The sequence below is a fragment of the Aquarana catesbeiana genome, linkage group LG12 (genome assembly GCF_042186555.1).
Source record: "Aquarana catesbeiana isolate 2022-GZ linkage group LG12, ASM4218655v1, whole genome shotgun sequence".
Classification (NCBI taxonomy): Eukaryota; Metazoa; Chordata; class Amphibia; order Anura; family Ranidae; genus Aquarana; species Aquarana catesbeiana.
The window spans coordinates 185,201,905-185,215,730 of record NC_133335.1 but is presented as its reverse complement, the minus strand read 5'-3'; the positions used below and the strand labels follow the sequence as shown (position 1 = coordinate 185,215,730).

General features: G+C 42.1%; 1 protein-coding gene across 1 annotated transcript in view; it reads right to left on the bottom strand.

Moving 5' to 3' along the window:
• Nucleotides 1–13,826, bottom strand: part of ZNFX1 (zinc finger NFX1-type containing 1) — a 63,089-nt gene that overhangs the window by 41,832 nt on the left and 7,431 nt on the right. The window contains exons 2-3 of the mRNA XM_073606304.1: nucleotides 12,073–12,156; nucleotides 2,262–4,181 (exon numbers count right to left, since the gene is read on the bottom strand). Coding sequence (XP_073462405.1) covers nucleotides 2,262–4,181; nucleotides 12,073–12,156 — 2,004 coding nt within the window. The remainder of the gene's footprint in view (nucleotides 1–2,261; nucleotides 4,182–12,072; nucleotides 12,157–13,826) is intronic.

Below are 13,826 nucleotides of genomic sequence, written 5' to 3'. Positions count from 1 at the left end.
CATCCCAAATCCCCGCCAGCACTGCCATTCATCTGATTCCCCCCACCCCCTCCACCAAGGACTAAGAGAAGGAATAAAAATAGAGAATAAATGGAAGCGAGAGGAAAAAGAGGGGAAGGAACAAAGAAAAAGGGAGAGAAAGAATATGAGAAGGGGGCAGGGAAAAAATCCAAGAAATTAGTATAGAGAGAGATAAATAGGAAAGAAAGGAGAACAAAGAGAAAGAGTGGTACATCCTAAAATGTACCATAAGGGGTTTTAATACTGTAGTGGAAGGGACTCGTTATGTCAGTGGGTTAAGAGCGCAAATTACTTGTCTTGCCTTGGGTGCCAAAAACCGACGCTACGAAAATAATTTTACTGTTAGGGGTCCCCACAACTTGGGAAATTTTATCAAGGGGTCACAGCACTAGGGAGGTTGAGAACCACTGTCCTAAATGATCCTAAAAGCCTATGTGTACATGAACACAATGGGTTTTATTTACTAAAGCTGGAAAGTACAAAATCAGTCTCACTTCTGCTTAGAAACCAATCAGCTTCCAGGTTTTATTGCCAAAGCTTAATTGAACATTAGAAGCTGATTGGTTTCTCTGCAGAAGTGAGGCTGATTTTGCCTACGCTCTAGCTTTAGTAAATAATTGGCTTTTATAAAGCTGAGTTTAGGAGCTTTGGCAAAAAAAGTCCAAAAGCTCCTAAACACGAGTTTATGAGCTGCTAGTATACATGAAGTCTAACAAAAAAAAAAAAAAAAAGAAAAATATTTTTTACTGAGGAGTTTTAAACTTTTACAAAACATGTCATGTGAACACTGCGCAAATATGCACTGCACAACAGTCGAAACAAGCATAACAAAGAAAAGTTACTGCTTCAAAATATCAGCAGAATGCGGTAGGTCTCTAATTTGCCTTTAGTTATATTTTGGTTGTTCTCTTAGCATTTCTGCTCACCCTGCTTCCCTGCTCCCCCCCCTCCCAGAGCTGCTGCTGTGTGTTTTGCATTAGGGAATAGAAAACCGAAATGCTCCTGAGTCACTAAGAGAGAGAAAGAAAGAGCAGAGTGAGCGGAGCTACAGAAAACAATGACCTTGAGCGGCCAGTACTTCTGCTGTGAACTTCGAGGATGAATTGCTCCATTGTGCCTGTAACTACAGATGTCATTGAGGGTTTGTTGTATCATTTTTGGCCTGCTAAGAGTATAGAAATGCTTTAAAGCACATAACATGGCTACAGGTTAACTTTAAAGTGTATGCAAAACTCTTTTTTAGCTTTAGAATATTTGCATTCATTGAGATAACGCAAGGCATTCTCTGAATAGCACCTGTGTTGAGCCTCTATCCTCTTGTGTTCACAATGCAGCAGGGCAACTGCTCGGCAATGGACCCGAAAGCTAGTGGAAATCACTAGAGTAGTGGTGTCTGCTACAGTGTTTACAAGCTGATCCAAACAGGTATAGTATTATGCATAGTTACACTGGTCCAAGCTGGACCAATGTAACATTGTAAAAATGCCATACCTGGATTTCTTCTTCAAAGCGGAGTTCCACCCGTTTTTTTAGTTTATTAAAAGTCAGCAGTTACAAAAAGTATAACTGCTGACTTTTAATACACAGACACTTACCTGTCCCACGGTCCAGCGATGCCGGCGCCTCGCTCCTCTCCCCCTCCTCTTAGCGGCGCCGTCATAGCAACTGTGGGCACCCGGCCACTACAGCTTACAGCTTCACAGCCAGCAGCACACTGCGCATGCGCGAGTCATGCTGTGCTCTGCTATTGGCCTGGCAATCTTCTGGGGCGTGTCCCAGAAGATAGATGGCAGGGAGGGGCCGCCTAGGGTGAGAGGGGGAGTCGCATAGGTGGCCAAGAAGAGGAAGGAGGAAGTGGGACAAGAAGTCCCACTAAAAAGAAGGTACACACTCCCCCCTCCAAAAAAAATGACATGCCAATTGTGGCATGTCAGGGGGCGAGGAGTGCTTAAAGAGGAAGGTCCACTTTTGGGTGGAACTCCGCTTTAAGTTTTTACTGTTTCCTTCTCTGTCAAAACAACAAGAAAAAAGTTATAGGTGTCCTACTTTAAGAATCTCCAACATTGTAGTTAGTGAAGAGGTTTCCAACCGAAATAAAATGTATTTGCCAATTGTGTTTTAGGCTATGAAGTCTAAAAACTAGACAGCTTACAAAGCCAGTGAAACAAAAAAAGTAAAACTCAAATTATTTTTACAACAATCTAAATTTTTGTAAGCCTTTTTATCTTTCAGAATCTTACCGGTGCCCGGAGGTCCCTGAATAATAGCAAGCTCCTTAGTAAGTGCCAGCCGTACAGCCTCTATCTGAGATTCATCAAAGCCTAAGGACTCTTTGGAAGGCCATTCCAAGGGATTCAGGATATTGATTTTGTTCCTTGAAGCTGGGATAGCCTTTTTCTCCTTGCTCATCATACAGCTAAGATCATATTGGATACCCGCATTGAGATAACGTGGTGCTCTCACATCATTTTCACATAATACAATGTATTTCTGGAAAGGCACATCCTGTGCATTCATCTCTTTCAAGCCCTCCAATACATGCCGGTAAGCTTCAAAGTAGGCAGTAGTCTCCACCATAACAAAAGAATCATTTGGACGTGTTCTTGCCAGAAGCTCTCTACTCTGCTCACAGAACTGCAGTTGCACCTCACCTTGTTCCAACTCTTTGGCATCACGATTAGAAACTATGGCAAAGAGGAAGGATTCAAAATTGTCCTGGGACAGGATAACTAGAGATCCATACAACAGTCGTTTGGAGTTCTGCCAGCGTACCCACTTTAAAGGTGTGACATCAAACTGGACTTTGTATATAATCCCTGATGATGTGCACATAGGAGTAATTATCCGTGTGTCGAAGTAAATACGAATATCATCAAACCTCATTTTACGAATGCCTCGATCATCATGTTGAAGGATCTCTTGGATCCCTTTCCTTAATGGCCGAACAAAGTCTTCCCTCAAGAGTCGAAAGTGGGTGTCCAAGTAAAGGTCTGTGTTTTCAAATTTGTATTTTAAATTATTTGGTCTAAGAAATGGCTTTGCACCCAGATGAATTTCTTCAAAACTAGGGTACACACTCATTGTTCTGAAATCATCAACAGGAACCTCTGGTCCAATGACCATGTGTGTGTCCACCCGTAGTGTTCCTTCTCTTCTCCGGTCTTGCAGGTGCTGAATAAAATTTGATAACCTTTCTAGAGTCTGCTCTATATGCTCTCCCACTACTATTCCAGAAGCACGTAAACTATTTATTGAGTTAGGAATGAGAGTCACCAACATTGAAGTCTCTCTTATGCTACTGGCAGGAAAGATGCTGATAATTTCTTGCAGAAGACTTAGAATATTGTGAATGTTATCAGGATAGCGCTGCCTTTTCTCAGGCACAGGTTCTGTCATCATTCCCACTATATAGTGTGGGAGGCACATACGAATATACTCAGATGATTTGACCAGCTCAAGGAGATGCTGAATGCTCTGCCTCTCCAGTCTAGCAGTGCAGGCCCTGCACAGAGCCCTACACAGCAATTCCACCCAATCTGGCCTCATTTCAGTGGCTGACAGCAAATCTTTTAGGCCAGGATGGGCAGCTAGAGTTATTGCCACTTCTGAAGGTTCCTTTTCTAGCAGTTCTTCAAGAGCTTTGTATCCCAGTCGTCGTACTTGTTGCCCCCTTCCATTCTCTCTGTCCCGGCGTTGCTCTTCTGGTTGTGGTCTATGATTTGCCCTTCCTCTGTTATAACCGTGCCCATCTCCAGCTCTTTGTTCATTTCGGATTCCTGGTTCATGCCCTTGACGTCCTCCACCACGCTGTTCATTGTGTCCACCAGCACCATATGCACGCTGTTCACCACCTCTTTGCTCATTTTGTCCTCTAGCACCGCGTTCAAATCGACCACGTCCTTGCTGTTCATTTCGCCTTCCACCCCTGTGCTCATGAGGTCCACCATCTCTTTGTTCGTGCTGCCTCTCAACCCCACGTTCATTCCTTCCACCAGGTCTTGGCTCATGGTGCCCTCCAACTTGCTCTGCATTTCTTCCTCTAGGCCTATGCTCATGCTGTCCATTTTCTCCTATCTGTCTACCACCTTCATTTCTAAGTAGCTGTTGATCTTGCCTTGGGGCATTGTGGAGATCCCTTCCTGGCCTTGGTCCTGCCCTGTCTGGAAAAAATAAAGTGAAAGAGTTTTACCAATTAAGCATGTAAGATAGCTGATTTAAAAAAAAAAAAAATTAGACTGAAAAGAATCAAAATTATCACTGGAAACTGTAAACATTTAAAATATGTCATTATGAAGGTTTGTTATTTAGGCTCCATTCGCACCTAGGCGATTTGAATCCCCGGTGGAATCGCAGCGATTCTGCCCGTGATTCCAAATTGTGGCAAAACGCTGGACGCGTTTGCAATGCCATTACTTCTTAATGGTACCCAATCGCGGTGCGATTTTGCTATGAATGTCGCATTAAAATTGAAATTGCCGCAAAATTGCATCGCGCAAAGCTTGTTGCTCAAAAAGGAGCATGAGCTTCTTTTGGGCGACAGTGTCACATGTTGTGATTTGCCGCAATTGCAGCGCAATTTTGGGTCCCAATAAGAAGTAATGGCATGGCGTCTCACGATTCTGCCCGAGATTCAAAATGCCTAGGTGTAAATGGAGCCTTACACTTTAACCACTTGCCAACTGGGCACTTTTACCCCCTTCCTGCCCAGGCCAATTTTCAGCTTTCAGTGCTGTCACACTTTAAATGAACTGTGTTTGGATGTTTTCCATGCACCGCTGACGTCAGCTTACACGCTCCAGGGTGGTTAGCGTGGAGCTTCCACACATTGGACACCGCTGAATAGCCTTTTTCCAACAGGACCAAACATCCCCTGAGCCGAAGGATCGCCACCGAAGCCTGCACCTCAACACCAGCACATCCCAGGACACCAACCCTCGATAGACATCGCCACCCCATCTGAACCAGCGAACCAATAAGTGTATGCATTACACTAACACCATATGACAGTGTCAGCAGAGTTGGCGCCTCCAAACCCCCCCTCCTTCTCATCGGTATTTAATCACAGCTGTGTGGTTTTTTTTTGTTTTTTTTTTGCTAAACAAACAAAAAAAAGACAGAAAATTGTGAAAAAAAAAAACAACTTTTTCTTAGTTTCTGTTATAAAATTTTGTAAATTTAGTAATTTTTCTCTTTCACTGATGTGCGCCGATGAGGCTGCACCAATGGGCACTGATGAGGCTGCACTGATGGGCACTGACAGGCAGCACGATAATCAGGGCACAAAAGGTCAGTGCCCTGATTATCAGTGCAGATGTCCCCTGTGTGGATTGCCACTTACTGGCCCTTTTCTCCTCACGTGCTGTGAGCCGCCAAATCCTGTTTACATTGTGATCAGCTGTGATTGGACACAGCTGATCACATGGTAAAGTGCCACTGTGATTGGCCCTTTACCTCGATCTGTGATCAGCTGCGTCCAAAGGACACAGCAATCATAGAGCGCTCCCGATGCGTGCCCTGGGGGCCTGTGGGGAGGCAGGGTTCTGAAAGGATGTCAATAGACGCCCTCCCTGAAATGTGCACCTACGCTGTAGCCGTTGTTCATCTATAACGGTTTGCAAGAGGAAAACGTGAACTACAGGCTGTCCTAATGAATTCATAAAATTACAGAATCAAAAACATGTTAGTAATTGCCTGAGAGCTTGCGAATGTGAATATGTGAGGTGCAATGCCTCATGGGACATGTAGTCCTAGGCAGGAAAGAGGCAGCTAGTGATTCTAAAGGCAGAAGTTTTCTTACCTTGCTATAGGGGCACTCTATACTACACTTTGTGGCTTGCTATTGGGGCACTCTGAAGGCAGGAGGACCTAGAAGCGCCGGGTGGAGGGGGGGGGGGGCTGAAAAGGAGAATTTGGGCTGCTCTGTGCAAAACCATTACACATGTATGACATGCTAGTTGTTTTTTAAAAAAATCCAACGTTTACAATCACTTTAAGGGCTCTGTGCAGGGAAGATCAGCATCTGAACCTAGACAAGCTGAAGGCTGATAGCCTGGAGGTAATATAAGGCATTACAATTACATTTAAAGTAAAAGTTCACCAGTATTGTGCCTTATATTTAAAATGATTATATTCATGAAAAAAGACTCAGCCTTTGGTACTACTGTAATATAGAATATTTATATCCCTCCTCCACCCTTCATATCTGACTCTCAGTTAAAATATATATCCTACTATAGCCTACTTCTCGATATATATATATATATATATTATTACTTTCACTGTTTCACAGTACAAATGAGCTCCTTATGTTGGGTGAGTATCTGCTGTTTTTATACTATAAAGGGCTATTTTTTTGTTTATTTAACCCCATCACGACAGGTGATTAACAAAAAAAAAAAGTGTGCTGCTGCTACTTATGCTGGCCATATCAATTTTTGGACAAAAAGGTTTTTGTACATTCGATGAAACGACACACACAGTCCGAAAATTACTTCAATTGGGAAACATTTTCTATTCTGCTCCTTCAAATTCACTGTGGTCGAAAACGAACACAGAGTTGACCCACTAAAATCGAACGAATGTTCTTAAAACGACAATTTTAGAAGGAAAAAATTTGTTCCTGTACGGCCAGGATAAGTGACAGCAGGCGCAAGGAGCTTGTACCTGCCTATGATAAGAGACTCTGTCATGCGTAAAATTATATTACAATCCTCTCTGAAAATCTGCAAAACAGTGTTTTAGGTCTTTTTAAAAAAATTTTTTTTTTATCTTTGAGTATGATGATAAATACCAGATTCAACCTCCAATAGTGTATATATCTCTTCTCTTATTCTCAGCGTGGATTAGATATTTTGTTCCCTACCATATAAGCTGGTTATTTATATTTACCACTGCATAGAGATATTCAAGAATACATTGTCTTTTTTTAAACTTTACATATAACCCAAATTATACTCCAAACTTTTTTTTCCGATTAATTGAAACAGCAATCGGCCAGCTAATCAATAATAAAAATAATCGTTGATTTCATCCCTAGAAGTTATGCTTCCACTATAGCAATGGTTGTCCCCGCTGTCTGTTGGGGTTGTATGAAAATACTGAATGAACAGGAAAACAAAAACTTTGACAAGTAACATTAATTTTAACTGTGTATTTAGCTGCTTGCCTGCTTTAACCAATTCAGCCCTGGAAGATTTGGCTGCTAAATGACCAGGCCATTTTTTGCGATTCGGCACTGCGTCGCTTTAACTGACAATTGCGTGGTCGAGCGACGTTGCACCCAAACAAAATTGACGTCCTTTTTTTCCCCACAAATGGAGCTTTCTTTTGGTGGTATTTGATCGCCTCTGCAGTTTTTATTTTTTGCGCTATAAACAAAAAAAAGAGCGACAATTTTGAAAAAAAAAACACAATATTTTGAACTTTTTGCTATAATAAATATCCCCATTTTTTTTTTTTAAAAAAAGCTATTTTTTTCTCAGTTTAGGCCGATATGTATTCTACATATTTTTGGTAAAAAAAAAAAAAAAAAAAATCGTAATAAGCGTATATTGATTGGTTTGCGCAAAAATTATAGCATCTACAAAATAGGGGATAGATTTATGGCATTTTTATTTATTTTCATTTTTTTTACTAGTAATGGCGGCGATCTGCGATTTTTATCGGGACTGTGACATTATGGCAGACACATCGGACACTTTTGAAACATTTTTGGGACCACTGGCATTTATACAGCGATCAGTGGTATAAAAATGCACTGATTACTGTAAAAATGTCACTGGTAGAGAAGGGGTTAACACTAGGGGGCGATCAAGGGGTTAACTGTGTTCCCTGTGTGTGTTTCTATCTGTAGGGGGAGGGAACTGATCTAGAGGAAATGACAGATCGTGATTCCTCGCTATTAGGAACGCACGATCTGTCTCTCCTCACAGAACAGAACAGGGATTTGTGTGTTTACACACACACGTCCCTGTTCTGCCTCTCGTGCTCGCGATCGCTCGTGGCCGGCGGTCATCGCGACCGTCGGCCACGAGCATCGGCACCCCCGCAGTGCAGTGGGTGCGTGTGTGCACCTGCTATCCCGATCCAACGAGCCGATGTATAGCTACGACGGCTCGCGGGATCGTGACGACCTGCCGCTGTATAATGACGGTGGCTAGTTGGCAAGAGGTTAAAGTGTATATAAAGTGGAAACTTTTTTTCTCCACGTGGGATAGAGATGTGAATGATTAAAACCGCTGTCAGTTTTCTTGCCATCTGCATCTCATTTAGGAGATTTCCCTTCACTTCCTGCCCTTTTGACACAACAGGAAGTGAGAAGAAATCCCTCCAAATTTAGAGAAATTCCCACTTAGACCGTGTCACTGGAACAAGTGTCCTCTACACCAGTTCTGATGACAACACAAATTTCTGTATTTTCCTATACGGACAGGGATCATTGATGGGAAAATTGCATATTTCATATTGCCTTGCCTCATATAGGAAAGCCTCTAATATCATGGTTATTCTGGTTACTTTAAATGCTTTAAATGACTTCATGCTAAAGGAATGCTATTACAAACTGACCAGGTCCTTATAAGATAATCTTGCTCTAAGGGGTGTTGGCTGGAGGTTGACCGTTCCTTACACACATCCTATATACTACAGTTGTAACTTGGAACATTCAGTCTCGTCTCAGATCTTGCAATCATGCATGCGTCTATGATCACTCGTTTGCCACGCTGTGCAAGTAGGTGGGACACCGTGGCAGGAAACAGCATCTTTAGTAATAATATTGTTATATTATCTTTATCTGTATCTGGCATTACTTTTATTAAAAGCTATACTTATAAGTATTTGTGTGATCTCTCTTTGCACATATTGAATACAACCCCAAAAATGGAAACTTTCACATATCCGTGATGAAATAATCACCAAGACAAATATAGAGAGTTCATTCATTTCGGCACTGCTTGAAATTGTACAGGTCAGTGTATAGTGTAGACAGGTAGGTAAGAAACTTTAACCACTTCAGCCCTGGAAGGATTTACCCCCTTCCTGACCACAGCACTTTTTGCGATACAGCACTGCGTCGCTTTAACTGACAATTGCGTGGTCGTGCGACGTTGCACCCAAACAAAATTGACGTCTTTTTTTTCCCCACAAATAGAGCTTTCTTTTGGTGGTGTTTGATCGCCTCTGCGGTTTTTATTTTTTGCGCTATAAACAAAAAAAGAGCGTCAATTTTGAAAAAAAAGCAATATTTTTTACTTTTTGCTATAATAAATATCCCCAAAATATATATAAAAAAATAATTTCTCAGTTTAGGCCAATATGTATTCTTCAAATATTTTTGGTAAAAAAAAAAAAAAAATTAATAATTTAAAATAAATAGTGTATATTGATTGGTTTGTGCAAAAGTTATAGCGTCTACAAAATAGAGGACAGATTTATAGCATTTTTATTATTATTATTTTTTTTATTAGTAATGGCGGCGATCTGCGATTTTTATCGCGACTGCGACATTATGGCGAACACATCGGACACTTTTGACACCATTTTGGGACCATTGGCTATAAAAATGCACTGATTACTGTGTAAATGCCAATGGCAGGGAAGGGGTTAAACACTAGGGGGCGATCAAGGGGTTAAGTGTGTCCTAGGGAGGTGTTCCAACTGTGGGGGGGATGGGCTTCCACTGACATGACAGCGATCACTGCTCCCAATAACAGGTCATGTCACTAGGCAGAATGGGGAAATGCCTTGTTTACAAAGGCATCTCCCCGTTCTTCCGCTCTGACATGATCGTGGGCCCGCACAGTCGCGCGCCCACGATTTAAAGGGGACGTACCTGTACGCCCATTTGCCCAGCCGTGCCATTGTGCCAACGTACATCAACATGTGCTGGTCAGCTAGTGGTTAACGCAGAAGAGACATAATGGGATTGATTTACTAAAGGCAAATAGACTGTGCACTTTACAAATTGCAGTTGCTCCAGAGCTTAGTAAATGAGGTAAGGCTTCACTTTGCAAAGAGTACCCAATCACAAGCAAGGAAAATTAAAAAAAAAAAACGGTATTTTTGCTTGCACACGATTGGATGATGGAAGTCAGCAGAGCTTCTGCTCATTTACTAAGCTCTGAAGCAACCTCACTTGCAAAGTACACAGTCGTTTTTGCCTTTAGTATGAACCTCATATGCCCTGTACACACGGTCGGATTTTCCGATGGAAAATGTGTGATAGGACCTTGTTGTCGGAAATTCCGACCGTGTGTAGGCTCCATCACACATTTTCCGACATACAAAGTTTGAGAGCAGGCTATAAAAATTTTCCGACAACAAAATCCATTGTCGGAAATTCCGATCGTATGTACACAAAGTGCCACGCATGTTCAGAATAAATTAAGAGACGAAAGCTATTGGCTACTGCCCCGTTTATAGTCCCGACGTACGTGTTTTACATCACCATGTTTGGAACGATCGGATTTTCTGACAACTTTGTGTGACCGTGTGTATGGAAGACAAGTTTGAGCCAACATCCGTCGGAAAAAATCCATGGATTTTGTTGTCGGAATGTCCGATCAATGTCCGACCGTGTGTACAGGGCATTAGGATGTCTCTTCTGCATTAAAAATCCTGTCTGTAAACAATTTTTTTGTACTAAAGTTCCACTTTACAACCCAAAAGCAAATTTTATATAGCAGTTTTATATTCCCATTTAGGACGGAGGAGCAACAGAAATCTTTGGGCAGCCAGTCAGGGGAAAGGTTAAGCTACTTTCACACTGGGGCCGAGTCGCATTGACGGTAAAGCATCACTCTTTTTAGCGGTGCTTTACTGTCGTTTTCGGCCACTAGCGGGCGCTTTTAACCCCCGCTAGCAGCCGAAGAAAGGGTTAAAACCCACCCGTGTTGCGGCGCTTTGAAAGCACTGTCCATGCATTCCAATAAGCAGGGGCAGTTTAGAAGCGCTGTATACAACGCTCTCAAAACGCACACAGATGCGGCTTGCAGGACTTTTTGTAACGTTCCGCAAGCGCACCGCCCCAGTGTGAAAGCACTCAGGCTTTCACACTGGGGTGGCACGGGAGGCGGTTTTCAGGCGCTTTACATGCGCTATTTTTTTTGGGCGCTAAAGCACCTGAAAAACGCCTTTAGTGTGAAAGTAGCCTTACTGTTAGATGCACTAGAAGATTTTGATGGACTAACAAATTAGTCAAGCTCCTAACACTTTTTTTTAAGCAGTTACAGCAACAGTTTTTATTCTTTTTTTTTTTTTTTTTGGGATATAGGTTTTATGCAAAGGTAAAAGGTTTTATGTATAGCTGACCCTTGTAAGCACCCCTATCAGTGTTAAATGATTGGCGTCAACTAACGATAAGCTCAGGGGTGTTCGCAACCCGCACGTGTAGAGCCCGCCGGGAAGTCCGCACTGCGCTGCGCTAATCACAGGCAGTGAGACATTTCCCGATCTCTGCAGCCGCGGATGGGGAAAATGTCTCACTGCCTGTGATAAGCGATCCGCAATGCCAACTTCCCATGTGCGGCTGCGAACACACCTGAGCTCGTCCTTAGCCTCAACCATAAGCTCCGGTTCACACAGGGGCGACTTGTCAGGCAACTTAGCCGCCTGACAAGTTGCGTCCCGTTCTGTACTACGGAACCGTTTTAATAGGAGCGACGCAAGTCGCTCCGACTTAGAAAAAGGTTCCTGTACTATTTTTGGGGCGACTTCAGGCGACTTGCATTGACTTCTATACAGAAGTCGTTTTGCAAGTCGCCGCTGAAGTCGTGTGCAGGTCGCCTCTGTGAGTCGGCCTGCAAGTCGTTGTTGCCCCTGTGTGAACCGGCAGTAAAACAGATGAAAATAAAGGCAATAAAACCTAAAAAAGTAATAAGTCGAATGCAGCCACTACATGTAAGAAATTGCAGGCTATAATATAAGAATTTTTTAATGGGATTAATAGCTCGGTAAAAAAGCACCACAATTAGGTAAATATGATGTTGAAGCCTGACTTGCGTACAATTTAATTCCTTGGTGGGTCACTGAGCTAAAAGACAAAAAAAGCCTTACTTCTATCATGTTGTCGATTATAATTAGCTTGAGGTTCCTCCCAAGGCCTTCGTCGGGGATCCATAGAAGATCTTAGAAATACCTGTAAAAAATAAATGTTAAGAGACATAAACTGATATGCCAAACAGATATATATACAAGGTATAGACAACAGTGTGGCTAATTTGAAGCAAGATGGAAAGAATATTTGGTTATATCAGTAACAAAATATTGAATGCTGACACAGGTACTAAACATAAATAGTTTGGTACTTTGGAAGCAGCCCTCAGATGGTTTGGTAAAGTAGACAAACATAATGCTAAACACACATAATGCAATTTGTATACAATATGAGATTTTTTTTTTTAATTCATCTTGTATAATTGTTTCATATGTAATCAGGAGAAAGCCCCCCCCCACAATTTTTTGAAATGTCATTACTAATGATGCAATGGGATTGATTTACTAAAACGTAAAGTGCAAACTCTGGTGCAGCTCTTGCTTAGAAGCCAATCAGCTTCCAGGTTTTATTGTCAAAGCTTAATTGCTCAAGCTGAAGTTAGAAGCTGATTGGCTACAATGCACAGCTGCACCAGATTTTGCACTCTCCGGTTTTGGTAAATCAGCCCGAATATGGTCAATAGAATTTAAAAAGTAGCAAATGCTATATATTTCCATTTATTCAATTTTACATGTTCAGAAAAGTAAATATAATCATTAAAGCTGAATTTTATACTGGATATATTTTGCTTCCCTAGACCCCCTTCAATAACGTGCTAAAAAAATATTTAAAAAAACGTTCTGTTTTCATGATCTGCTTTATTTTAGATACAATGGCGTTATCACTAGGTCTCTGTGCTTCTGTATGTATTGCAGGCATATAATGTCCATTGGGAGAGGCCAGCAAAGTGTTGTACATAGCTTACTAAAAAGAAGAAGATGTAGTAACACCCACATGTAAGTCTGAGCTGCCATCATTGAAAGAACTGCAATCCAATGAATGACTGGTGGGCCAGGAACAGTAAGGGCCGGTTCACACTGGTGCGATGTCAGCGATCGGATGTGATTCGCACCGCACTGCAGTGAAAATAACATGCGATCTCTGTGCGATGCGATTTCTGCCATAAAGATCGTATGGCTGAATTTGCATCAAACTCGCACAGGACCCTTTTTTTTGTCCGCAGCAGAATCGTGAACACCCATGCGATCCGATTCCTGTCCGAGTTTGCAGATTGCACTGCGATATGCGAACTGATTTGGGGGCGTCATTAACTTTTACCTGGAACTCCCAGCAGTTCGCATAGGGCAGTGTGAACTGTCACCGGGAAACATGCGATGCGGGAACCCGCAGTGGATTTGCATGGTTCCCGCATCACAGCAGTGTGAACCGGCCCTAAGGCTGGATTCACACCTAATGCATTTTTAGTGCCTTTTGCAGATTTGCACTACAGAACGTGTTCCATAGGAAACAATGTTAAATGGACTGTAGTGCAAATCTGCAAAAGGCACTAAAAATGCATAGGTGTGAATCCAGCTTAATGGCCCGTACACACGATCCGAATATCGTACGAAAACTGTCATCCGAGGAAGAATCCTATGATTTTCGGATTGTGTGTACACTTTCGACAGCCGATCACGACAGTTCATTCAATATTATTCGAACGGTCATGCACAAAAAATGTTCTCGTACAATTCCAGATCGTACGATTTTCATTTAGTCAGTATAGTTGTCACCCGAAAATACAATACAAATACATTACAACACATGACATCAC